The sequence below is a fragment of the Schistocerca nitens genome, chromosome 2 (genome assembly GCF_023898315.1).
Source record: "Schistocerca nitens isolate TAMUIC-IGC-003100 chromosome 2, iqSchNite1.1, whole genome shotgun sequence".
Lineage (NCBI taxonomy): Eukaryota > Metazoa > Arthropoda > Insecta > Orthoptera > Acrididae > Schistocerca > Schistocerca nitens.
This window is the reverse complement of record NC_064615.1, coordinates 1,098,369,820-1,098,396,708: the sequence shown is the minus strand read 5'-3', so window position 1 is coordinate 1,098,396,708 and position 26,889 is coordinate 1,098,369,820. Positions and strand designations below refer to the sequence as shown.

Sequence of the window (26,889 nt, the reverse complement as noted above, 5' to 3'; positions counted from 1 at the left end):
TTACAGCACCACATACCATTACAGCTTTGTATTTATTCCTCTACAGATCCAGCCAGAATGATGATTTTCTGCCTTCAAAGATTTTGGCACCATGCAATGTCATCTACTGTAGGCCAATGTCTGTGATGATATACTTGAATATGTGTCCTGAATTGCATCTTGTGCTAAATGATTCAGTAGTGTTTGGTTAGTGCAGTGTATGAAACATCTGTATGTCATTTCTCTCTCTCTCTCTCTCTCTCTCTCTCTCTCTCTCTCTCTCTCTCTCTCTCTCTCTGTTCAGTTCGGAAACAGAACAGTTCATGCATTCCAACATGCGAAGGGTCAACTAGCAAATAATTTTAATTAGACAATATGTAGTACAAACACATCATGGGTAATGCAATGCCTTTGCAGTCAAAAAATATCAACCTACCATCCTCACCTTGATCTCTGACTGACTTGTGTGCTTTATATGGACAAAGAGACCATTTGGCCATCCAAAGCAACTGAATGTATCTGTAAAAGTTCTGCCAAGTTTCCAAGTTTGTAGCAAATTTTTCATGCACACACATAAGTGCGCCTACACACACACACACACACACACACACACACACACACACACACACACACACACACACACAAAAACTGATAGAGAGTCCTTCAAGCTCTGTCACTGTCACTAACCCAGTGACAGTGAACAGCTTGGGCACGTGCTCACTTCAGTGGCTTTAGCTCAGATACTAACGGTCACTCTGAAATGAGGCTAATGGCAGTTTCTTGTCTAAGTTACAACAAAGTGTGCTCAGTAGCTGCAGTGCATCCCTCTCCTGTTTGAAGCTCCATTTCAAAAGTCTGGTCTTTTTTTTTTAAATATTCCTCATATGTGTTAGTGTTACTTGTAGTTTCAGAACCCATGAAGTCAGCTGATGATACCCGTTTTCATTCCCTAACCTAAGCTGTCATGACTTTGCTGGTAGATTGTGTTTGTTTGAATTTTAGTGTCGTTGGTGAAGACTTGCTTGTTCAATATTTTATCTCGGGGCTGAAGTGCAGTACCCAAATTTCATTAGTATTTACAATAGAATACAATGATTGTTCTGTCTGCTTAGTGCCAAAGAAATTTGCATTGATAGTGTGCTCTGAGTATTTGCAAGACCCATCTTCTACACACCTTCAAATATTCCAGATTTTCAGTTGGTCCTGTAAACAGTGCTTTGTACAACTTCCATAACAGTGTCATAAAAATTTGGATCTTTCCATCTGTATACTCCCTACACCACTTGCAGATATTTTAACAACCATGTATGAGACTGCATATCCTGATGATGAATATCAATAAATTTTACTGCAATTTGCATTCAAGAAACCATTAAATGCATGTGTGTCGCACCTGGCAGTAATAGCTAGTTGGAGATCCATTGCAAGTGGTTGCCATGCCAAGAATTTAGCATCCCAGAGGGCTGATTGATGCATTGTTTGACAGGGGGAGAAGCAAAGGATATTACTCATTTGAATGCTGGAGCAGCTAACCAATGTTTACTGTTTTTTGTGAGGCTTCCAAGATAATGCTTCATAAACATAAAGTTCTGTTGTTATAATTTATTTGTACTTGGTCTACATTTTTTCTAGCACATATGTATTAAAAGTAATATGGGATTCAGTTAGCTGACTTTTTATCCTTTACTTTCTAAATCTGTTTTCTGAAATGTCTTGCGGTTATTTAATGTGCTGAGTGTAATCTGCATTCCAAATGAAGAACAGCATTTATTTGTTCCTGACTTTTCATAATCACATACTGGATACTTGCCAATAGATATTGTGAATCAAAACCAATATTTATATTCTGACTGAAAATAGCAGTACTTAAAATTATACATTTGAGGCAAAACCTACTGAATCGCAGTAATGACACAAATGAGATACTTACCACTCGTGCACACACACACACACACACACACACACACACACACACACACACACACACTGTAAGCTATATTAACAATTAAAATATTTTCAAATGTGTGTTTTTTATTTATGATTACACAAGTTGTAAGTGAAAAAAAGTATCAGGTTAATTACTGGTTTGGAAAAATTATTTCCCCCAATTCCCTAAAGTACTGCTTTTATTTACATTTATTGTTACTAACTGCCAGAAATAACAGTTATCTACATGCTCTCTGCCTCCCCACCCCCTCCTCTCTCTCTCTCTCTCTCTCTCTCTCTCTCTCTCTCTCTCTCTCTCTCATACTATAATGGAGTCTGTAGAAGTAGTTTTGTGATTGTTGGCAACACTATTGCCAGCTTTCAAGTGCAAAATGCAAATGGCTGATGCCACAAATGATAGTCAGCTATACAGATGCAACAACACCAGTGTGCTGCCTTAGAGACACATACAAAATCACATGATAAGTAGAGGTAGAAACATGAAGTAGGCATTTAAGCCCACTGCATCAGGCATCATCTTTTGTCAACTATACTGCCACTTTCAACATTCACAAAAAGAGATTATTAGTTATAAATACTGAAATGAGCTTTTTTATTATATTTTTGTTTATTTTATATGAGCATATATTGTAGTAAATAGTCAGCGCAAAACATACCTGTATGAGAACATTTTAAAAATCTTTCCAGAAAGCCAAAGCTTTCCCTCTCTCTCTATTTACGCAAAAAGACCTTTTGAATCTGAGACTCTTAGTCCTGGCTCTCTATGGTGGCTTGCTTTATTTTTCTGTGGGTATATTTAAAGTGAACATATTCAGAGATGGATGGAATTTTTTTTTCTTAATAAAACAGTATTATGTATGTGTTACACATACTAAATAAAAGTATTTTTATTATATTGATTTATGTTGATCAAGAATAATTCCTTTCATTGTAACATATGTTTTTCTTTAATAAGTTTTTATGTCTTTAGTCATAGGGAAGCAATATTTTTCTGTTGATAATATAACAAAATATATTCCAGTTTTTAATGTGCAATTTAAAGACAAACCTCTTGTTTGTATACATTATTACATGTTGACAAATTGATTGGTTGCAGCACAATTGTTAAAATTTGTAGACATTTGTCAGTACTAGTCTGTAAAGGTGTATCATTCCAATTTCAGAATTCTGTGAGAACTGTTCCCAAATTTTAATTATCTATTACAAACTCATTCAATTTTAATGTAACTTATTTCATACCGTACTTGACTACTGAGGAATTTTGCCTTGTCTAGGTGGATGCACAAATTGTATACTTGAAAACATGGTGCAGTGGTTAAATGTTAGACACACAGTAAAAAGATTGTATTTGAACATCTATATTTGCATTTTGAACAACACTATTGGTAAATAGTGGAAGTCTTTTGTGATACTCAGTTTTGTAAAGTTCGTTGTTACACTGTGGAATTCTTACTAAGCATTAAAACAGTATCAAGATTTTAATTTGTTTCACATCTTGGATTTTAAATAACTTTTATGCATATATTTCAATAAAATTTTGACTTTGTATATGAAAGTGAGTTGAACCTTTTTTCCTTGTTGCAAAAACATTACATAATACTGGTGAATTTTTGTGCCACATTTGTTTGGTGGAGCTTCACCAAGCATACAGCTATGCTGAACCTTTAAGTTCGTGAGTTTTTGTAAATAAAAGTGAGCCTCATTTAGCTTTTGAGCACAGAATTAACCTGTTTCTTGTGACTTCTACAAAGATTTATAATTATTGTAGGCTAATATTATTTAAGAGGACTTCTTGTCTATGTTTTTTTCTGTATTAAAAGTTGAAAAGGGATGAAGTAGTCTTTAGAATCAAAAGAAGATATTAACATGGTTGATATTGTTGATAAAAATAGCACTGAAATAGTAATGGGATGAACAGTATGTCGTAAATACAATGTACAATGACTATGTAATGGTTTTACAGCGCCTGACTGACAGTTTTTTGTTCAACAAAGATAAGTTGATGACTGGGACAGAATGCTAGCATGTTGAGGTTCAAGATTATGTCAACAAAAAGAACATTAGAAACAAACTTGTGTTATACAATGATGGAATAGGAAATTGGTCATAACCATGTAGCAGTAACCAGAAAATGCAAACTGTAATTTTGGCTGCTGAGACTCAAGTGTTACATTAGTACCTTGACCACTGTTCCATCTTGCTCAGTTTATTGGATCATCTGGGAGATATAAGGATAAAGACAGTTTCAGAAAAAGAACTGAGAGTCCTTTTTACCAGAAGTTTTTAAACAGTTTTATTATACACTGCACAAAAAGTATAAATTTTTTGAAACCCCATAGTTGTCTCCCGTTGCGGTGCATGAGTGCCTAGAAAGGTGCCAAGAACTTTCCTCTGTGGTAGTGCAAAAGCGTAGCACCCTCGGACACCCTCTGGCTCAGTGATACTTCAGATACATGTGAAAAGAAAGGCCACAGCTCAGAAATTTATTTGAGGTAAGGTGGGTTATTAATACCACATTGACACCAAATTTCACCACAAGTTTGCTCAAAGTCATTGTGGACATGTCAAATGATGGCAAGATAGTCACTCCTCCTTTTACCCACATTTCACTCCTTGTTATGAAGCCTATGTGATGGAGGTCATCACACAGTTTTCTTACGAGTGACTGAGGAGGGCATTTTGGACACCTGCCACTCAAAATCGACATGGAAAGCCCTCTGAAGGTGGCATAAGGGGCATCAATAAAAGCATTCCTTTCCTTAAGGCATCGATTCCCACACATTTTGTGTTCAAAAAAACAGTTCGCAGTGCAATGAGACCTTGACAACACTTGTCACTGCTGACACAACCCAGATGATTCAACCCTATTGTAAGAACATCACAAGATGACAATGCAATTGAACTTTATATGGCCCCCTTTGGAGTGTAGTGCAACCACAATTTTGCTCTGGTATACAGGATGATACCACTAGAGGCCTTTCAAAACCATTCAACAAAACTTGAATCTGATCCAAAGCAGCAATGGGTGTTTATGCTTTCTCAGCCCTCCTGTTTCTCATCTTCCATTGGCATGATCGCAGAGGGGCTCAACATTGACATGGTGGGAATAAATTAGGAAAGGTCCCCTCTAAGACATCCCTGCTCAGCAAGAGCCTCAGTGCCACCCACATACCTTTGTTGAGCATGGTAAAAATGTACCTGTCAGAGACTTCAACATCCATTCGGATGAGTGTTGGCTAGTGGCTGCTCTAGTGCTCGAGGGCAGGCAACCCCTTCGACGCCCCATTCAGAAAATGAAGCAGTGGAAACTCCTGGTTAAAACATCAACAGTATAAGGGAAAGAAGAGATTGTTACTCATCATAAAGATGACATGGTGAGTCAGATAAGCACAATGCAAATACTGTTCTGATTTAGCTTTTGGCCAACGCACACAACTGCCATCTCCAGCGGCTCGGAACATTAAGGAAACGAATTTTTTATTGTAATTTTGACTCTTCATTGAATCTACTGTTGTCTGGCAGCTACCTGTTCAAAGTGCAGTGCACAGGCCAAGCTTTTAAGAGTTACTTCTTAATGTATGACTTGACTTGTACAACATCACTGAAGATTCTCCTTCTTGGTGGGAGGTATGGCACATGATGAATGAATGGATGAATGAAAATTATTTGTACCCAGGTTTTCAATTACAATACAAAGAACTTAGTTACATGAATCTGCATTATAAAGCAAATGTTTAAATACAGGGTGTACATAAAGTCCGGGAACACTTTTCAATTATTTATTGCACAAGGACCAAACATTGTACAGATATCATACATCATACATATGTAATTTTGAAGAGAAACCCTGAAAGTTCTTTTTTTGCATGTATACTGCCCTTGGTAATTTGCCAATAGCGTTAGTCGCAAACATGGTGAGTTCAGGTGCAGAGCGAGCTTTCTGTGTGTTGGAGTGCTACAGCTGTTCTACGGATGCTTAGAAGCATGTACGGTAAGAAGCCACCAACAAGGAAGGCCATGTACCAGTGGCACAACAAATTCTTTACGATGGGTCCCTTGTGCCCAGCAGAGGAGCAGACATCCCAGTGTGAGTGAAGTGAATGTGGAGCCATGTTTACGTTTAGCACTGACTACTGGCAAATTACCAAACCAGGCTGTCGTGGTATACATGGAAAAAAAACTTTCTGTTTCTCTCTTCAAAACGCAATATGTATGACATCTGTACAATGTTTAGTTCTTGTTCAATAAATAATTGAAAGTGTTCCCGGACTTTATGTACACTCTGTAATATTAGTTCACCGCCTTCATATCTATATTATTTTGATAAAGGTCTCCAGTAATTCACGTCTCCATATTTTCAGATATTCTCTTCTTTATGGCGTATCTATCATTTAAGTACTATTGGTTTACTGTTGTAATGACTAGTTCTCAAGACAAAGAAGGTACAATGATACCGAATGTAGGCACAGTACTTTTTAGACATTTTCTCTGAAAATATGAGATTGTGCCAAAGCATCTATAAGCAAACTGGTCTCGAAAGTGAGACTGTGGTCAACCAAAAATAAAACTGAACTAGGAGCTTCTTCATTTGGGTTACCGGAAATAAAATTATTCATCAGTTGAACAGGAAAGCTGCCCAGGTCAAGGATTCTACAACAAATTATGAGGTATCAGCTATGTTAGCAATCGATGAGATTTCAAAAACTATGATATTGGAATTGATGGATGTAGCAGTTAGCATGTCAGAGGTAATGAAAAGACAGACAAAAAGTTAAGTAAAGCTGAGACAAACAGAGGCAGTATAAATAGGAATCAATAGGAAACAAGAAACAGTCATCAAAAGAGAAAACAACATTAGAAGGGGGGGAAATATATATATTACAAAAATTTTCTGTTGGTGTGAGGGAATAAAAGTGTGGAAAGATAAAGGATGGAGTTTTTTTGTACCTTGTGCTCTGCAGCCCATGTCAGTTGTATGAATGATACAATAATTCCGTAAAAACTGCATTTTCTATTATATTTATATTTCTGGTATCATTTTCAAGTATGATTCATTGTCATGTATTAGAGTTTCACGAAGTACGATGTTATATGTGTGACACAGTAGAGAGAGAGAGATTAAGAAGGAATTAGTCATTATAAGATGGTGACTCTTATCATTATGATACTGCTTTTACTCCTAAATCAATTACAGTATTGCAAATGACAAATTTTATAAATCTGTGACAGGCTATTTTTTTAATCTCTTATGTTTTTTGCCTTTTATTATTGTTGTTGTCATACTTCCTTTTCCTCCTCCTTCATCATATCCTCTTGTTTTATGTTGGTCTCTCTCCTTTATTATGTAGATATTATGAGATTTGAGAAATAAATAACATGTAAGAATAATAAAAAATAATTGCAGAGTTTAGCATGTTTCCTGTAAAGCATTAAATTATGTGTACAGTCTGAAATAATTTTCTGCTTATGTTAATAAATGAAAAAGTACATGCACATATATTTGCAGTATTTATCCTGTAGCATGCTACATTATTCTCTCATTCTTAAATTACTGTTTCAAATATGAATGATTAAATTTCAGCCACTTATTTGCTGTGCATCAGATGTGCTTGAGGGCAGAGGTTTGGTGCAAGTTGCTATTACAGTATCAGAACTCCTCAGGTTTCATCAGCCTCGGTCACCAGCACACACAGCACCTTGAATTACGTACGTATATTTTTTATTATTATCAAGTATGATCGGAGCTGTTGTTATTTTAGAGACAATAAGAATGAACAACAGTAATTCTACTGTCATGTTAATATCAGAAGTAAATAAGTATCTTGACACATTGTACAAAACTACTGTTTCTTGTCACCATGTTCGCCTGTTTGGTTTGAAATTTGTAGCTAAGGTTACAGTAGAGGGTCTGGGTTAACATAACTGTTGCCTTGTTATAAACATGCTCTTGTGGAAAATTATTAAAGTTAACTGTCTCAGATGATCAGGAGATGGTGTATGACAGGACCAGTTCATTATCTTATTTTATAGCACTTATCTAGTTTGTCACATTATTACCTTCGAAATTCTGCAGTTAAAAAGTATCAAATAAACAGAGAGGAACATCAGCTACAACCTGCACCCTGACCAGACTAAAGTTTTAAGAACCAAAGGAGATAAAAGAGAGGCAGTATTTGAGAAGGGAATGAGACACATAATTCAATTGTACAATGAGGAAGCAGTCAAGGAATTTAGGCAAAATTTCAGAAAGAAATTAAAAGTTCATTGAGAAGAAAAAAATTACAGTTTTTCTGATTATGTTGTGATTCAGTCAGAGATGGCGAAGGACTTGGAGGGTCAGCTGAGGTTACAAAATGAACATCAATAAAAGTTAAACAAGGGCAATGGAATGTAAGGAGATTAAGAAATAAGCTGTTAAAAACAGAAGAAGGGTTTTGCTGTTTTGCAGCAAAATAACTGACAATGGCAGGTTTAAGGAGGATAAAAAGGATAGACTTACAATAATAAGGAAAGCCACCTTGGAAAAGAGAAATATATGTTAAACCAAATAAACACTTAATTGTTTGAAGTTCTTTTTTGTGAAGACATTTGTCTCGGGTGCAATCTTACAGGAAAGTGAAATATGGAGAATAAACAGTACAGATTAGAAGAGAATAAAACAAAAGTTAAGTACATAAAAAGGAAAATTATTCAGTAATTTGTTCACAAAGACGCATATGGATTGGTTAGCAGTTCCCTTCAGTTGATACTGCTAACAGCACAGGTGACACTTAGGTTTCGACTACCTCTAGTCATGCCCTGAGATGAGGAATGTTCTCTCGACTATCCTTCCCGTCTCTCCCACAATGGTATTCCACCATTCACTAAGCCTGTGCCATATCCTCGTCCATCCCTACACAACCCCTGCTCCCAACCCCTTGCTTCATGGCTCATAGCCCTACAGTAGATCTGGGTGCAAGACCTGTCCTATAATCCCTCCCATCACCAACTACTCCAGTCTGGTCACAAGCATCACGTATCCCATCAAAGGCAGGACTACCTGTGGAACCAGTCATGTGATCTACAAACTAAGCTGCAGTCTGCACTCCATTCTTTGTGGGAATGACAGCCAGCAAGGTGTATGGCTCTATGAATGGCCAGTGACAAACGGTTGCCAAGAAACAGTTGGACCACCCAGTTGCTGAACACTCTGCCCAACACAATGTTCTTCGCTTCAGTGACTGCTCCAAAGCCTGTGCCATCTGGGTCCTTCCTACCAACAGAAATATTTCTGAATTGCACAGGTGGGAACTCACCCTGCAATATAGTCTTCCTTGCCTAACTTTCCTTAATCGTTGTCCCTACCCATGTAGCCCCTTCCCTGTTCCTATTTCAGCACACACAGCCCTCTATCATATGAACACACTCACAGTCTGTTTACTTCCCTCCTTTTCTGATACCTTTCCCCCCCCCCCCCCCCGTCCACCCCAACCCCTGCCCCCCTGTCTAACTTCTCGACTGCACCAAGCTGCCCTACCCTCTCTCCATCTCATCACTGTATGCTCTTACATGCAGCACTTTACAGTCCCCCACCCTATCCTACTATCTCTCCCGCTTCCCACCCCAGCCTCATCCTTACACCCACCACCCCCATTCTGGTCGCAGTCTGACCTTAGCAGCCAAGTGTGTGTGTGTGTGTGTGTGTGTTGGTGTGGGTGTGGGTGGGTGTGTGCTTTTTTCTTTTTCCGATGAAGGCCTTGTTGGCCAAAAGCTTACTTTCTGACAGTCTTTTTGTTATGCCTATCTGTGTTTCAGCATCTCTGCTGTATGGTGAATAACTATGCTTTTCATAATATTGTCATTATTCCAACCTGGATTTTCCATTGTTTTACAGTTAGTTAGTTAATTAGCTATGTGTTCTCCATGTCGGGTCAGGGTGTGTACGACTCGGGACAACTGGGAGATCTGCGAAAAACCCGGGAATTTTTTCATCCGGGAGAAAACCGGGAAAAACCCGAGAATTGTTTAGAATTCAGGGAATTTTTCATTGTTTTAGTTTTCAGTTAAATTTTTGTGATTTTGACTGGTAAGAACCAATACTCTAACAAAGGATATTACTGTATACCACTACTGCAGAATAATACTGCAGCAACAAAACATTAATAGGAGAAAAAAAAGAAAGAAAATAAAACTTAAGTTGCAAAGGAAATGCGCCATATACAACAACAAAACAGTGCTCATACAACCTTCTGCCAACAGCAAAGTGTGTCAAAGGCTTAGGAGGACTATGGAATGCTTTGTAACAACAAATTGCCTCCGATGAGCATGACGTGACAACTGTTTAAATTAGATTCATTTGAGCAGTTGTGGGCAGGCTCTTGCGCAAGCGCAGCTGAGTCGCGTATGAGTAGTACCTTCTCCCGCTTCTGGTTACAGAAGTGTGGCTGGGTGTCACTACTTAATATTGCCCCGGTTCGGAAATACAGTAAATCCCGGGCTGATGCACAGAGCAGTGTGAGTTGTGGTGGGGAGGTGTGTCATCTCCAAGTGACCTGAATTACGTTTAGTGATTTTGTTGTTTCCTCTTCGTTTATTGTTCTCATGTTAAATGATAACAAAACGGATTTTTGTGGCCGGGAGCTATCAAATGAATTAAAATACATTTGTGTAATTATGGAAGGCTAAAATATGTTATTAGTTTCAGATTTTATTTCCACCTTTCTGACAGTCAAACATTAATCGCCTTACAGAACAATGAAGTTGTTTTGGCTGGTTTGCTAAAGAGATTTGGCTTTTATTAATCTTTTCTATTGAGGCAGTCAATTTATTTGAAACAAAGTGTTTAATTTCACACCATTGGCTAGTTTCAACTGTTCGCTGCATTTCAAGTGCGCGTATGGCATTATGCCATAATAAAGAACCAAACATGGGATAATACAGTACTGGTACTCAAAGAAAATTTGCATATGAATATGCATTTTAAGCCGAATTATTCATTTCAGTATGGTTCACGAAATTCCGACGCTCTAGAAGTATCCTCTGATGTCTTGTTTCTTTTATGACATAATGTAAGATCTTTTAATGTTTTACATGTACGAACATATGGGTTTCCTGCGTCATTGTAGCTGCGCAAGCGCGGTGACACTTGTTATCTGGAACTCTCTTACAACTGCTGAAACGAACCTATTTCTAACAGGTCGCAGGAAAATATTGCGAATGGCAGTTTGAAAAGCGTTACATTCAAAGGAGATTTCCTTTTACGTAAGATGAGCTATGTGCGAGAATGTACGATGAATTTTTTAAATCGCAAAGCGTTTGATTCTCATTTAAAAATCAACTCTTTGAGGATGACCATTTAGAAGAATTTCGAGCCCAGAAGATCAGATATTTACGTCGTTATTAAAAATTTTACTGGCATATTTATGTGATGTATCTTAAAGTGTAACAAGCACAAAAAAGATCAACATTATATGTGGAAGCTTAGCTTCTCTTCCAGCTTATTAATCTTAAAAACCAATACTATAGGTGAATGCTATGTATATTAATTTAAACCATTAACTTTTCTTATTTGCATGTCCTGTGCTGTCAGCTGGTGAGATCACGTGACATGAGCTATGACTGGCTTAAAAAAGCACATCGCAATCTCGATTTCAATGCTTAGGAAAGTGACATGCAGTGTTTGGTGACATTGGAATTTATACCTTCGTAATACGAAAATATGCAGCGTACATGTTTTGCACATCAAAGGTCTTTCAAAACGTGTTTTTTCCCCTCTGAGTTAAGTTTTCAAAAGTGCTGGGAAATTCTGCTCTGGTGTATAAAACCATAAACATTCAAAGGATTGATGAGTTTTACAGTGCCAAATAAGAGTATACTGTCACTTAACATGGAAAAAGTGTATTTTCACCCAGGAGAAACTGTATTTTTAACCGGGAAATCTGGGAAAAATCTAGGAATTTTTTTCCCTTGTCCACGTATACACCCTACAGGAGGATAAAAAGAAAACACACATAAAAAAGATTAAAAAGTATTTGTATGGCAGCATGCTGGCCATGTACAGTTTTTCTTTCTGAATAATGACTAATGGATGTTTATGAGTAGTGGAAATATTTGTTTGTGTGTGTGTTTTTAATGACACTATCACCACAAGGAACTTTTGCCATAACATCACGTATACAGCATAATGTAATTTTAAATGTGAACTGCCATCTGAGGATGAAACTGAACCAGTGATGGGTTGCTGTTTTTACTTTATCAGCAAGTATTTTTACACCATCACAACATGTCAATCTCCGACAAAATATCATTTACTTTATTTTTTACCCTTCCATAATATTCTGATGAACAAGTTGATTTCATCTTTCTCTCTGTTCTTGTAAGATAAACTGGGAATCTTTGTCGGTTTAAATTTCTTTAATACTGTCTTTCTGAATCTTGTATTTGATCTAAAACTAGTGTCCTACTTGATCCCTGTAGCCACCGGGATTTGCGATTGTGTACTGATGAATCCTCTTATGTTTTCTGCTAATATATTTGTTGGCCTTTAAATCATGTAGGCCATGAGATCTATATTCCCAGTATCCTGTAGCAACTACATGAACAGTACTGATATGAGATTTTGCATCCATCTGAAGGAGCCCTATCAGCTCCACGTTAACTCACTTTACCACTGAGTTAACACAGGGCTGGCCATGGAACCACATACCTCCATCACAACCCACATTTTTGTTCTCAGTAGCTGTTCCTATTTTGTCCAGACCACCCTTAATAGTATATCTACCATTTTTGGCCACACTGTTTCTGGCTCCCCAGCAATCAAAACCAGGTCTTCTGTACTAAAATCCTTACACATTTGTCCTAAGGATTCTGTTATGTGGCTAAGGCTAGCCCTTGATTTCACAGAATCTTGACCTGGATCCTGAACCTAATTTTTCCTGTAGCTGCTGGCCTACACCCCTTCCATGACTGCAGAGCCATCCTTTTCCCATTTTGTTTTTGGCCTGACATATCTGTAAGTTTCCTAGCGCTGTTCTGCTGTATCCTACAGCTTTCTACATCTATATGAGGCCCTACCCTCTTTAATTCTGGTGGCAACTGAAATGTATCACTTAACTGAATTTTGAATTTTCTAACAAAAATTTTCACCTGCCCACCCTTTGCATGCCACCTTTTCCCAGCCTCTCTTCTATTTTTCCTCCTCCACCTGCTGTAACTCAAATTTCATTTTCTGGCTCTTCCTGATGGGCACAAATCTTCACCTCCTGTTCCTCAATTTTCTGGTCTTTCTGACATAATCTATGATTCAGTGGAAGAACCTCATTGAGCACCCCAGTCTCCTCCTCACTGCAATCATTGTAGTGATCTATAACCTACATTTTTTGCAAAATAGTCCCTGTTTTGACTCTTGAAGTTTTCCCGGCGTATCGAATATTCCATAAGATTTCGGGATTGCAGCCGGATCTCATAGACTTCTTTCCACGATATTTCGGCTGACAACCTTACAGCCATCTTCAGGCGAGTGTCAAACACTCGCCTGAAGATGGCTGTAAGGTTGTCAGCCGAAATATCGTGGAAAGAAGTCTATGAGATCCGGCTGCAATCCCGAAATCTTGTGGAATAGTCCCTGTTTGCTTAAATAGCATCAACAGTCACCCTTGTTACTCGTATCCAATTGACTTAATAAAAAATATTCTTGAGTCACTCTGTGGCTGAGAATGAAAACCTGTGTATGTCTTTCAGACCACCCTCATAGTCATGCACTTCACACACAAGTAAATGGTCCATTGATTGGATATCTCCACACTTACATTTAGGACTGTCCAATAAACACTACTTGTTCAGTAGCTCCTTACACTTACCAATATTTCTTCCAATGCAGACCAAACTTGTCCACAATTTCCTAGGGAGGTTGAATCTGTTGATCTTCCTTTTGGGGTTGTCCACTACATGTTGGTTCCTATGTCCACTTGCAGCCCATGGACATACAAATAGAAAACTGCAACTCCTTATGAATGGCTGATGTGTCAGGCATGAGGCTAACTATGGTCAACTGAGTTTGGTGAATGAATTTCAGCCCTGTGGTGCTGTATATGAAAGAAGTGTTTAAGTACAATGAGCATTCATGTGGCTGTTGTAATGTATGTTATTGCATAGCTTACTGGATGATTTGATAATGATCTTAGGCTCAGAACTAGTCGATCAAGTAATAAAGGAAATTAATATTGCAACTTTTATGGTTCTTTGCAGTTTACTGCATAATTTGGTTAACCAGAATAGCTGCTGATGTCATGCTTTCCAGAATTCTGGAAATTAGTAAATTGTACTCTTTGCTTGTAGTTAAGATAAATCCAACTGTGAATGGGAGAGTGTGATAGAGCAAGGAGTAGGCTTGAAAGTATTATAATCTGACTAAAATAATGTATAATCAACATACCGAAAATAAAAAAAACACAAATTAACAATTAAGCCATGGAAGCAGTAAAGGTCTTGTATTTAAGGCAATTGAAAACAATGATTGGATGGAGTGCAAAGAAATGTGCAAGAGATTAAATGCAGTTTAGAACAATGATTGAGTGGAGTGCAAAAGAAATGGGCAAGAGAGTTAAACTTACACAGAAAGCTTTTGGGAAAGTAAGTATACTTTTCAAAGACAAGCTTTTTGATACGTGTGAAATAAAAAATTCATAATTATTGCGGATTTTAATTTTTTACTTAAGGTAAATATACATGAAATTTCAAGCTGAAAACTATTTTAAAAAGTGAGGATTGCTAGCAAGCAAGAGATGGAAAGAAGCATTAATTAATTAGAATGGCTAGGAGAGACAGGACAACAAATAGGTGCATCTGGAAATCGGTGGATTTCATTAGCTGAGCTACTGCAATGCAACTGTGACTGCTAGGTGAAATAACAGCAGTTAATGATAATAGTGTTATGTGTGCGTGTATGTCACATCACAGTATGTTAAATGTAGTGTTATTCCAACCACTTATGTGCCTTTATCTAGTGCTGCTGCATATCTGAAACATTAATTGACATGTATATTTATCAATTGAACGTTTCAGCTAATCCGATCCTGTAGATTTCAATTTCAGTGTTTTTATTGTTCTATTTTACTTTTCATTTCTTTTGCAGTGGGAGCACAGGTTAGGTGAAGAAAGAGTGTTTTACATACTTCTTCCGAGAATTTCTGCTGTGGCAGTACAGGGACCTATCAAGTGAATGTGAGATACCAAGTCACATCTACTACTTATTACAAAGACAATGTGCCAAAGAATTTTTTGTCATGGTACTAGCTGTACAGATGTGTTATTTATATGTTGTAATTGTGTGATTTTATAAAATAATATATTGCCATAGATAATTTTTAAAATGATGCTATTATTTTAATATGCAAATGCATGCAGTTTCCTAGTTTGGCTTAATAGAGAAATAATGCTACATTTTGAGCTTGAGTTAAATTGTCATTTTGTGATGTAGCTACCGTTATTAAATAATGACACTGAGGATTTTACTAAAACGTTCTTCAGCATCAAAACAATTGATGATATGCTTTTGTATTTGGAGATAATAGACACTTTCCTACTGAATTGTCTGACACAGGCCATAATGATCAAATGGCCTATGGCACTTCCTATAGTCAACAGAACAGTCATAATTAATTTGATGATCCTGCTGCACTTCCTGTATGATATGAGGCAAAAATAAAAATATGATATTTTCGTATGAACTTATTAAGGATTTAGGAGTATGCCAGTTTTCATTGAATGCATTATTTTTCATCTTTCTAAAAGTAGTTATGTATTGTAGGTACTCAAGCTTATTGTGGAAGAACTGCTTCCCATTTGCTTCTACAGCAAGGAGATGTTATACATCCATTTACTGGTCAGTTTCTTTAGTGAAGCCATGATGTTGAAGCTTCATTTTATGGGTGTTACCTTTAGGCTTCCATTTTAAAAATACACTTTGTATTCATGTTTAGTTGCACAGTAATGTGTGCAACACTGAAGTTTGCAGTTTTGTGTGTGAATATTTGGCTTATGATATTATAAACCATGAGTTCATCTAAATCCATAATTATATGCAGTCATGCAGTCATCAGTATCAGTATGTTCTTCATCCATGATTTTAGTCACTTAGGTTCAGTTAATATAACTATTTGAATGTGACATGGAACAAGCACTTAATACTGGATTTTCTGTCATCAGATAACTGGAGTTTAATATTTTGGCTAAAATTGATGCTATGAGAATTAATGATTTTTATGTAATGCTCAAATTCACTATTATTTTACAGTTTGTTATTACATTAAAATAGTATAGACAGGTAGTTGTCAACAAAAGGTAACAGCTATTCACTATCTTAAACAAAATATTTTATCAAGAAAATTTTTTGCTGAGGAAACTAGAAGTGTATGCTAGCATAGTAGTAATATGATATAATTCGTAAAGGCATGCTCCAGAACTACAAGACTGCAAGCAAAAATAGGCTAGTTTTTTTACAGCACTTCCAAGCATATGTAATGTATATTGACTTAAAACTGCCATCAGTTAATAATACATGTAGTAACCATCTATGACTGTTTGCTGTAGCAAAAGAAATTATTTTCATATTGTAAGGGAGTGTATTTCATCTCACTGTTTATAATTTCAGTTATCATTATATTTGTCACCATTGTAAGTGAACATTATGGTGTTTGTATAATGCATGTAATGAACACACCACCTTGGAATAATTGATCTCTTTGTATAATGAGGACCCTTGTCCAGATCCATGTTACCTGAGCTAACTTCCTTTCCCTCATTTTTTTTTATCATATTATTTGTTACTGTACAGCTCAATTACATTATTTCAGCATTTGCCAATTGTAATTTTAACAGTGTAGAAAACTTTTAATAAGAGAATGTATCATTTTGCATGTAAATGTATAAAGTATAAACTATGCTATGGGCTGTGAATTTGGTTGTACATTTCGTGCAAAATAAGGATAACGGAGACATATAAGTGTTCTTGTACATCACTTTTAGCTGGTTAATGTTTGTTGTTACCAGTAAACTTAAGACTGACTTCAGACAGTTGTATTTGGATCGATGAATTTGTCAGATGTCAACTTTTTAAGTTATGACAACAATGTTTAAAATTAGAATTTCCACCAATTTGAATAAAGCAGTTTTACAAAACATTTACCATAAAAGTGCCCTATTTATTTGGTTTCTAATGAGAAACTTATTCTCATACAGGTACACAGAACAATAATTTAGTTCCTTTAATTTTTAGTAAATACAATAATAAAAACTCCTGGATATACAGATAATGGAAAGAGTAAAGCCAACTATGTTGAGGTGTTGTGTTGGCTTGAGTGGGTAGAGGAGATGTGTGTGGCACCCAGTGAAATGGAGGGAGTGGGGATGATGTGTTGTAAGGATAAATTCTCATCTACAAAATGGACAGAATCTGGGGGACAGAAGTAAGAATTCAGGTGATGCTGGTTGTGAAACTGCAGTGTATACTGGCTCTGGGTGGTTAAATGCATTCTAGGCCACATTTGACAGACATTCGATCAGGTGGGCAGTTGGTTGGTAGTCATACCCACATAAGTTTGTGAAAAAGTTACATTTGGTATACGGCATGGCTACTACTACTCTTACCCATATTACTGAAATTGTCAAATTGTCGCTGTGTGTGTGTGTGTGTGTGTGTGTGTGTGTGTGTGTGTGTGTGTGTGAGGGAGAGAGAGAGAGATAGAGAGAGATATTCTACCAGAACTGTGAATATTTGCTTGCGATAACAGATTTTTCTTGTATAGCAATATAGTTGTTCACAAGCCATAATTTGTACAGATGTGGAATTGAAATAAATTTTTTGAAGAAGAATGGAAAGACTGGTAGAAGCTGACCCATGGAGGGTCAGTTTTGGTTCCAGAGAAAGCAATACTGACCCTGAAACTTACCTAAGATGATACATTCAAGAAAGGTGAACCTATGTTTATAATATTTGTGGCACAATAAGTAATAGACGACTTTTTTTATTTGAGTAGTAAAAGCAATGATAAGAGCAGAAGTCAAGATTGACAACAGGAAGCACAGTATTTAAAAAAACAGAAATATGTTAACATAAACAGGGTGCATACAGACTCCTTAGAAACATCTTTGTTGTGAAAAAATTTCCAAGGAGTGCTTGGAATTTCTTATATGAACAAGATACTCTAGAAACTCTTCATATTATAACAAAGCATAAACTGCATGGCTTCAGACACATGTATTGTTGCAATGGAAATTTTTTGCAACGTGTTGTGATCAGAAAACAAGTGGCAATATTCTTAGCATGTCATGCAGCTCAAGCACAGCAGTTACTGGTTGAATCGCCTGATAACCACACACTCTTCTACAGCCAGAAAAGAGTGACAGTTCTTTGACAGACTTCCTCCCCTCATTCTTCCTCTCTTGTGAAGCTCCAAAAAAAGGCTATCAGCAATTTTGCCAGATTGTGAGTAATTAACCTGAATTCAGATATTTTGAAAGCTAGGGGGCTTTACATAAGTTAAATATTATGTCACTAAATAGTGTTACATAATTCTAAACTTGTTAGTATTTCAAGGGTATTTTTGTTGGTGTTTAAAAAAGAAATTTCAGTCTGGCAACACTAGTTAGCGGTGTTGTTCATTCTATTGTTTCCTCTGCTATCTTTCTGCTGACACACTTACTCCCTTCAAATGTTTTGCCGGTAAAGAAAAAAATCTGTTGCTTAATTTTTCCATTGTTAGTACATTTTCCTGTAGTAGTTTTAATAAAAACCATGAAATCTCATTAAAATCATAATTTTTATTCAATGCTTCTCATAAAATGTCTTATTTTAAGCTTAATATAGCTCCATGTCAGACTGCTGTTCCCTTTGTAATAATACTAATTAATTTTCTTTTCCATGTTAGCTCAGTTTAAAAAATCCTGGAATCTTATTTATTTTATTTTTTGACCCCAGCCCTTGAAGATTTTTATATAAATAAATTGTAATGGCATATGTTTCTGATGATAACCTGTGGAAAAATAGAGCAGTTATTTCCATCCATGGTACAAATTACAAATTTTAAAAAATGGATGCATGCATCCTAATGTTTGATGTGGCACCAACTGGAAAACGTGTCTTGAATTTAAACTTGCTATAAAATAAATTTGATAAGGATTGGCTTTGAGCATGTGCAAATATAAACATAGATCAAAATGCATTGCACGCAATGAAGACTTTTCAATTGCCAATATGGGAGAGTTTTGCTTGAAATCACACACGATGCTCTAAAAGCAATATTGTCTGCAAGAAAAAATGTCTTTCCAAGCCAACAACTTATTCCCAGCAGTCAGGTGCAACAGAGAATGATGTTCTGTCTGGCAAAGAAAATGCTGAATTATCTGGAGACCTCTGAGACACTGGATGGAGAAATACTCTGGGTGTTGAGAACTATCAAATGCCGTAATTCATACAGATGAAATGTAGGTACTTATAAAGTCTTAAAATGATGTTTCTTGATAGTGCTATTATTGCCAAATTCTCATATGGTGAAAAGAAAACTACTTACCTAGCAGTGTTTGGACTTGGACTACACTTTAAAAATATTCTGCTAAAAGATTTAAAAGGAAAGAATTTTGTCTGTCTCTTTGATGAAGCATTGAATTCAAAAAAATTTAATGAAGCAGATGGACATGCATGTTTTGGTTAAATGGTTGTATCAAAATGTGCTTTGTAACACTAGCTTTCCTTGGCCATGCTACTGCAAGTGACTTGTTTGAAACGTGCTTGAGCATTGTCCTGCAAAATGATGGTCAGGTCCTGCAGAAAGTGTCATCACTTCTGCCCCTATGCTGTTCATTTTTGGAACACAACCTATGACCAGCTTAGAGACAGAAGTGATGATATTTTCTACAGGACCTGACCATCATTTTGCAGGACAATGCTCAAGCACATACAGTGCAAGCTGTTACTGATTTGTTTGAACTGATGGGGCTGCTAAGTGCTATACCACCTACTACACTCCCCTGACTTAAGCCCTCATAAGTTCAACTCAGTTTCTTAACTGAAGGAAACACTTCATGGCATTCGCTTCAGAACTGCTACAAATTCATCGGGCAATAGACAGTGTCGTTCGAACTGTCAACACGACTGGCACTGCTAAGAGTATCCTATGACTTCCACATCACTGGCAATGGGTTATACACAATGCTGGTGACCACTTTGAAGATTAGTAAAACTTTGAAACATGTATCTATTTTTTACAAGCTGTAAATAAATAGTTGCCACTATTAAAGTTCCAACCCTTATAGTTTTTCTATAAATTTTGAAATAATGTGTGTGTGTTCTGATGTCAGTGGCGAGATCTAAGATATTTATGGCTTTGTTGTCAATCCCCATTGTGAACTGAATGTTTTATGTTGACTGTTTAGATTTTTCAAAAAATGTGTTGGGTTGTCTTGTAGTAGCAGTCCACATACACAGGACATCATCTACATATCTAATCCAGAATTTGATATTTGCACTCAAAGGTTCTGTTTTTAGAAAATTTGGTTCAAAATGGTCCATAAATATTTCAGCCAACAGTGGACTAAGAGGGTAACCTATAGCCAAGCCATCTAATCGTTTATAAGGAGTCGCTTGGAACTGGAAATAGTTCTGTGTCAAGCATGTCTGAGTGACCAGTCTCAAGTCATTCAATTCAACAGGATTGACATTAGACTTGTGCATCAGCTCTGTCAGAATATCAATGCGTTCCACCACTGGTATGTTGGAAAACAAACTACACTCGTCAAAGGATACTAATTTATCACTGTGTGAGACAGATATACCTTTTAACTTATTTAATAGGTCCACGGAGTTTGAAATACCATGCTTTGGTTTGAATTTTGTCTTGCTCTTAATTAGGACATCAAGTTTACTAGCTAGTTTGTAAGATGGAGCAGTGAATGATGATACAACTGGATGAATAGGAACATCTTGTTTATGCAGTTTAGGCAGCCCATACATTCTAGGAGGCACTGGGTTCATAGTAGTTAAGTTTTGCTTCAAACTCGGAGAATATGCCTTTGCATGAAGTGATTGCATATTTAACATCCTCTTTGAATAATTTAGTAGGGTCCTTAGGAAGGACTTGGAAGCCGACTTGGAAGCTGGTGGTATTCAGGAAATCATTCACTTTATCCACATAATCACATTAATTCAAAAGTACAATAATGTTGCCTTTATCAGATTTTGTGGCAATGATATCTTGGAGTTGTAATTTCTGTTTTAAGGACTTGAGGGTTTGAAAGTCAATAGATTGTGGAATGTTACACATGAATCTGGTTTCATTCTTTAGTGCATTGGCAACTAAATATTTTGTAGTGGTATCTTTCGTTAGAGCATATTCAATATCTACTTTCATAACATCCAGTTGTTTTTCTGATGGAGGGTGGCGAGGAGCATATTTGAAACCTTTCTCAAGCACTTTTTGTTTATTTGGAGACAGAACCAAGTTCGATAGGTTAATTACGCGTTGGGAAAACTTTTGCTTACAATTTGAGGTTAGAGGTGCACTCACTTTCCTAATAATAGATATTTCCTGTTCTGCTGCAAAAATATATTGGGAATAAGATAACTTACACTTTGATGAAGTTCTCGATCGAAAACCTCAAACTCACAGGGGTGTAACTTTGATGTGGTTGCCACATGTACCACTTTAGATGTGTACACACGTTTTCATGAACACGATACTATTTCTTCCTTTCCTCCTTTATCCACATGTACTTGTGATGTCAAAGCAAACTGGTGCTTTTTAGTCATTACAATAAAAATTGGCAAAAAATATTACAACATAATTGGTTCTTTGATGAGCATATCATTGTTGCCATGAAGATCATATTCTTTCCGAGCAGATGACTCCACCTTCCGGGTAGAAGTGCCCATTCATGGCCCACCTTGTCAATGGCACGGGATCAGCACAACTCTGATGTGCACAAACCATAAAACATCTCCTGCAAGTAGGGTGCTTCCTATCTATTAACTACCCTAACTCACTAACATCTGTCATTGGGTAATGGAGAACCAGGAAGTGGGACATCCCATTCACAGAATGACATGTCAAACTTCATGGCTCCCCACTGCGAAAAAAAAAAAAAAGGGGTCACACTTCTAAACTTAATTTTAAAAATTCTTAAACGCATTCACAATGATATGACTTTGACTTTTTTTAACATATGATGTTTGCAAAATATAATACTATCTCAGTGTACGTGCTCTTGGGACTCTCATAAACAGTTCTTTCAATTCAATTCATATTTATTGTCATTCTGTTTACTAATACCATTTTCTTTTATATTTCTTATAATTATCATGTATAATACCATTCTATTTCAAATTCACTATCCCTTGGCATAACAGGAAATTATTCATCCGTTCTTTAGTATATCTATTTGTTTTCGCCATCTGGAGATTTGCTACTTACTCAGACACAGCATTTCAACATTTATCTCAGTTTCCCCTGAGTTTCTTTATTTCCTTCAAATTGCATTTAACCAAGTAGTTTATTTCAGCTTAGCCACATAGCTGGCAAATGTTTCATCATCATACTTCATTAGTTGTATGTCTCAGCTGAGGTATCTGTTTTCTGCTAACTTACTATATATAATATTTCATCCATTATATTTATTTGCCTGAGGAGTTGCTTCTGACATTGGAGTCAACAATATCCTCATCTGCACCTAATCTCAGATATTTCTGTCTTTAAAAAGCAGTAGAAATATCCTCAAAATATGCAAACACAATCAACCAGATCCATACCACATTACTCTGTTCAGGAGAATGCTCTAATACGAACATATTCCTTATGCACATTCAAGTACAGCCCATTCTAGAGGTGGATGCTTAGCAATTACCCCTCCATTTGAGATGCCAAGTGTCACTTTTACCACTCTCCCTTCACTACAGTGGTATGGGTCATACCTCTTTGTGATCCACCTGACACAAGTTATAAGCCATCCTTTTCATAGGTCCACTTACCCTATATTTCCTAATAAAAAGCAGTACACGTCATTCCTCCCATGCATACACCTGATCTAGGTGTAAATTCTCCATTATTTTTGGTCCACTTACCTGTAAACCCCTAAATACCTGCATTGTATCAGGTATAGTGCACTGTCATTTTTCCATTTCTATATGAAGTAGTGTAACCTACTCAGAATATCACTTTTAGAGGATATTACTATTCTTTATCAATTACACTTTCTGGTTTATTACTGTCTGTTCATTTCCACCTTCCTCATGTCTTACATTACTATCTATTTCCCTTAGTGTATGGTTGGTTCATAAATTTGTAGAATTTTTATTTTGCATGTTGGTATTCCACTTGCTGTGGGTTTATTTATTGAGTGTCATTTTTTTATTTACCGTTCACTGTTGCTGTTTGAGTTTACATATTGTCATTTGAAGATAGAGAGTACCGAGTGGAGAAATTGGAACATTTCCAACATATTCTTCTGTTTAAATTCACTTGAGGAGTGATAGCAGCAGACGCAGCCAGATACATTAGTGCCATGTAGTGTGATAATGACATTGTACAGAGGACATCAAGGAAATGGTTTCCTCATTTTAAGCAGGATCATTTTGACATTAGTGACTCTCCACATTCAGGAAGACCTTTGGGGTTTGATGAAGATGGTTTAAATGCATTAATCCACAATGATCCATGTCAGTGTTCTTGAAAACTGGCAGATGTGATGGACTGTGATCATTCCACCATCTTGCAACATTTGCATGCAATGAGAAAGGTTCAAAACTCAGGTGCATGGGTACTGCATGGTCTAAGCCAAGTGGATGGCCATATGGGCATCTCTGCTTGCTCATCATCTGTTGGCTCTCGAACAACATCAACCATTCCTATCCCCTATCATTACCAGGGATGAGAAATGTGTCTTTATGCTGACATGAAGAAAAGAAAGGAAGGTTGAGCCCAAACAAAGTAGCGACCCTGTACTAAGACCTGCACACACCCACAGAAGATAATGTTGTGCATCTGGTGGTGTACTATGAATTGCTTACCCTAGATATAACAACCATTGTTGACATTTATTGTCAACATCTGAGATGTCTTGCTGATGCAGTACAAGAACAATGGGCAGGAAGGCTCTGTGAAGTGGTGCTACTATGCAATAATGTTCATCTGCATTCTGCTGCACAGACAAAAAACACTACACAAGAGTTGGGAAGTCATTTTGCAGCCACCTTATTCGTCTGATCTTGCTCCTTGTAGAAATATCAACAATGTAGGAAAAGACATATTGCTACTTACAGTAAAGAAGACATGACAAGTTGCAGACAGGCACAATTAAAATACATTTACATAAAACTTTTGGCCAAATCCTTAATCAGTGAAAGAGAGACACAGAGACACCATTCACAGACACACGACTGCCAACTCCAGCATCTCAGGCTGGAATGCAACATGATGCAGGAAGCAAACAGCAATCCGGAGGAGGCAGGGAAGGGGAACAGGTGGCAGTGTATTTGTGGGGAGAGAGACAAACACTGTCTCATAGAGCGTGCAGGAACTAGACTGCCAACAGGTACAGTGTCAGGATGTTGTGAGGCAGGGAGAAGGGAAAAAAGGAGAAGAGCAGGGAAAGACAGGCAGATGCATTGGCAGAGGGCTATAAATAAACAGAGTGGGAGATGAGAATGTGGAGGAGGTGACAGGACAGAGGGGATGGTAAGTGTTAGGTGGAGTGTTTGGGGACAGTATGTTACCATAGGTTGAGGCCGGGATGATTACGGAAGCGGAGAATGTGTTGTAAAGATAACTCCCATCTGCACATTTAAGAAAAGCTGGCGATAGAGGGAAGGATCCAGAGGGCTCAGATGGTGAAGCAGTCATTGAAATCAAGTGTGTCATGTCCAGCTGCATGTCGTGCCACATTGTGGTCTACTTTGCTCTTGACCACAGTCTGGCAGTGGCCTTTCATACTGGTAGACAGCTGGCTGGTAGTCATACCAATATAAAAACCTGTACAATGATTGCAACTGAGCTGGTAAATGACATGGCTGCTTTCACAGGTGCCATGGTCCATGATGGGGTTGGATAAACCTGTGGTGGGACTGGAATAGGAAGTGCTGGGTGAGTGAATTGTGCAGGTTTTGCACCTGTATCTTCCACAAATATATGATCATTGTGGCAAGGGTTGGGATTGGGGGTGGCATAGGGATGAACTAGGATTTGGAGGTTGGGTGGGCAACAGAATACCACTTTAGGAGAGGTGGGAAGTATCTCGGGTAGGGTCTCCCTCATTTCATGGCATGATGATAGGTACTCAGTGCCCTGGCGAAGGATGTGGTTCAGCTTTTCCAGTCTGGGGTGGTACTTGGTAATAAAGCGGACACTCTTTTTGCGGCTGGTTCTTGGGGGTGGTGGGAGAATTAGGAGTGTGAAAGGAACTGGAACAGGAGATCTGTTTGTGGACTAGGTCTGGGGAATAGTGTCTGTGTGTGAAAGAAAGCCTTGGTGAGACTCTGCATAACCATCTGCTACATGCTATCCAAAATCCAAAAATCCTGGATGCCCCATTGTGGCTGGTTATTGTGCCCTACTGAAAGAATTTCAGCCCTCATTGATCAACACCTTCACCAATTGCCCGTAATCTAGCCTTCCATGTCAGAGACACCAACAACTTCCTTCACCGACTCTCCATGATCCCCTCCCCTTACCTCCTGGATCCCCGAGTTTTGACACTGCAAATATGCCATCCCACAGAAGCCAGACTACATGGGAGGGATTTTTGGTGTGAAAGGGAGGGCAGCTGTAAAAATGCACGTACTGTTGGCGGTTAGTGGGTGTAATGTGGACAGAGGTGTGGGTGGAGCCATCAGAGATGAGGATGTGGCACGCTAGGTTGAGGAGGACCACATGAAGTGGACAGGAGAGAAGGTGTTGTGAAGGAATTAAGATATGGTGTCTTGGCCCTGAGTCCAGTTCATGAAGGTATCATCAATTAACCTGAACCGGGCTGAGGGTATGGATCCTCCTCTAGAGGAACCATAAAAAGGTTGACATAGGAGCTTTACTGTATGGTTAAATGATGATGGTGTCCTCTTGGGTAAAATATTCCGGAGGTAAAATAGTCCCCCATTCGGATCTCCGGGCGGGGACTACTCAAGAGGACGTCGTTATCAGGATAAAGAAAACTGGCGTTCTACGGATCGGAGCAAGGAATGTCAGATCCCTTAATCAGGCAGGTAGGTTAGAAAATTTAAAAAGGGAAATGGGTAGGTTGAAGTTAGATATAGTGGGAATTAGTGAAATTCGGTGGTAGGAGGAACAAGACTTTTGGTCAGGTGAATACAGGGTTATAAATACGAAATCAAATAGGGGTAATGCAGGAGTAGGTTTAATAATGAATAAAAAAATAGGAGTGCTGGTAAGCTACTACCAACAGCATAGTGAATGCATTATTGTGGCCAAGATAGACACGAAGCCCATGCCTACTACAGTAGTACAAGTTTATATGCCAACTAGCTCTGCAGATGATGAAGAAATTGATGAAATGTATGATGAGATAAAAGAGATTATTCAGGTAGTGAAGGGAGACGAAAACTTAATAGTCATGGGTGACTGGAATTCGAGAGTAGGAAAAGGGAGAGAAGGAAACATAGTGGGTGAATATGGATTGGGGGAAAGAAATGAAAGAGGAAGCAGTCTGGTCGAATTTTGCACAGAGCATAACTTAATCATAGCTAACACTTGGTTCAAGAATCATGATAGAAGGTTGTATACATGGAAGAATCCTGGAGATACTAGAAGGTATCAAATAGATTATATAATGGTAAGACAGAGATTTAGGAACCAGGTTTTAAATTGTAAGACATTTCCAGGGGCAGATGTGGACTCTGACCACAATCTATTGGTTATGAACTGTAGATTAAAACTGAAGAAAATGCAAAAAGGTGGCAATTTAAGGAGATGGGACCTGGATAAACTG

At 37.6% G+C, this 26,889-nt stretch overlaps 1 protein-coding gene across 1 annotated transcript in view; it reads left to right on the top strand.

Moving 5' to 3' along the window:
• Positions 1-17,084, top strand: part of LOC126235570 (leucine-rich repeat and calponin homology domain-containing protein) — a 198,742-nt gene extending 181,658 nt beyond the window's left edge. The window contains exons 17-18 of the mRNA XM_049944287.1: positions 7,508-7,632; positions 15,038-17,084. Coding sequence (XP_049800244.1) covers positions 7,508-7,627 — 120 coding nt within the window. The 3' untranslated portion in view covers positions 7,628-7,632; positions 15,038-17,084. The remainder of the gene's footprint in view (positions 1-7,507; positions 7,633-15,037) is intronic.
• The last annotated feature ends 9,805 nt before the right edge of the window (positions 17,085-26,889 follow it).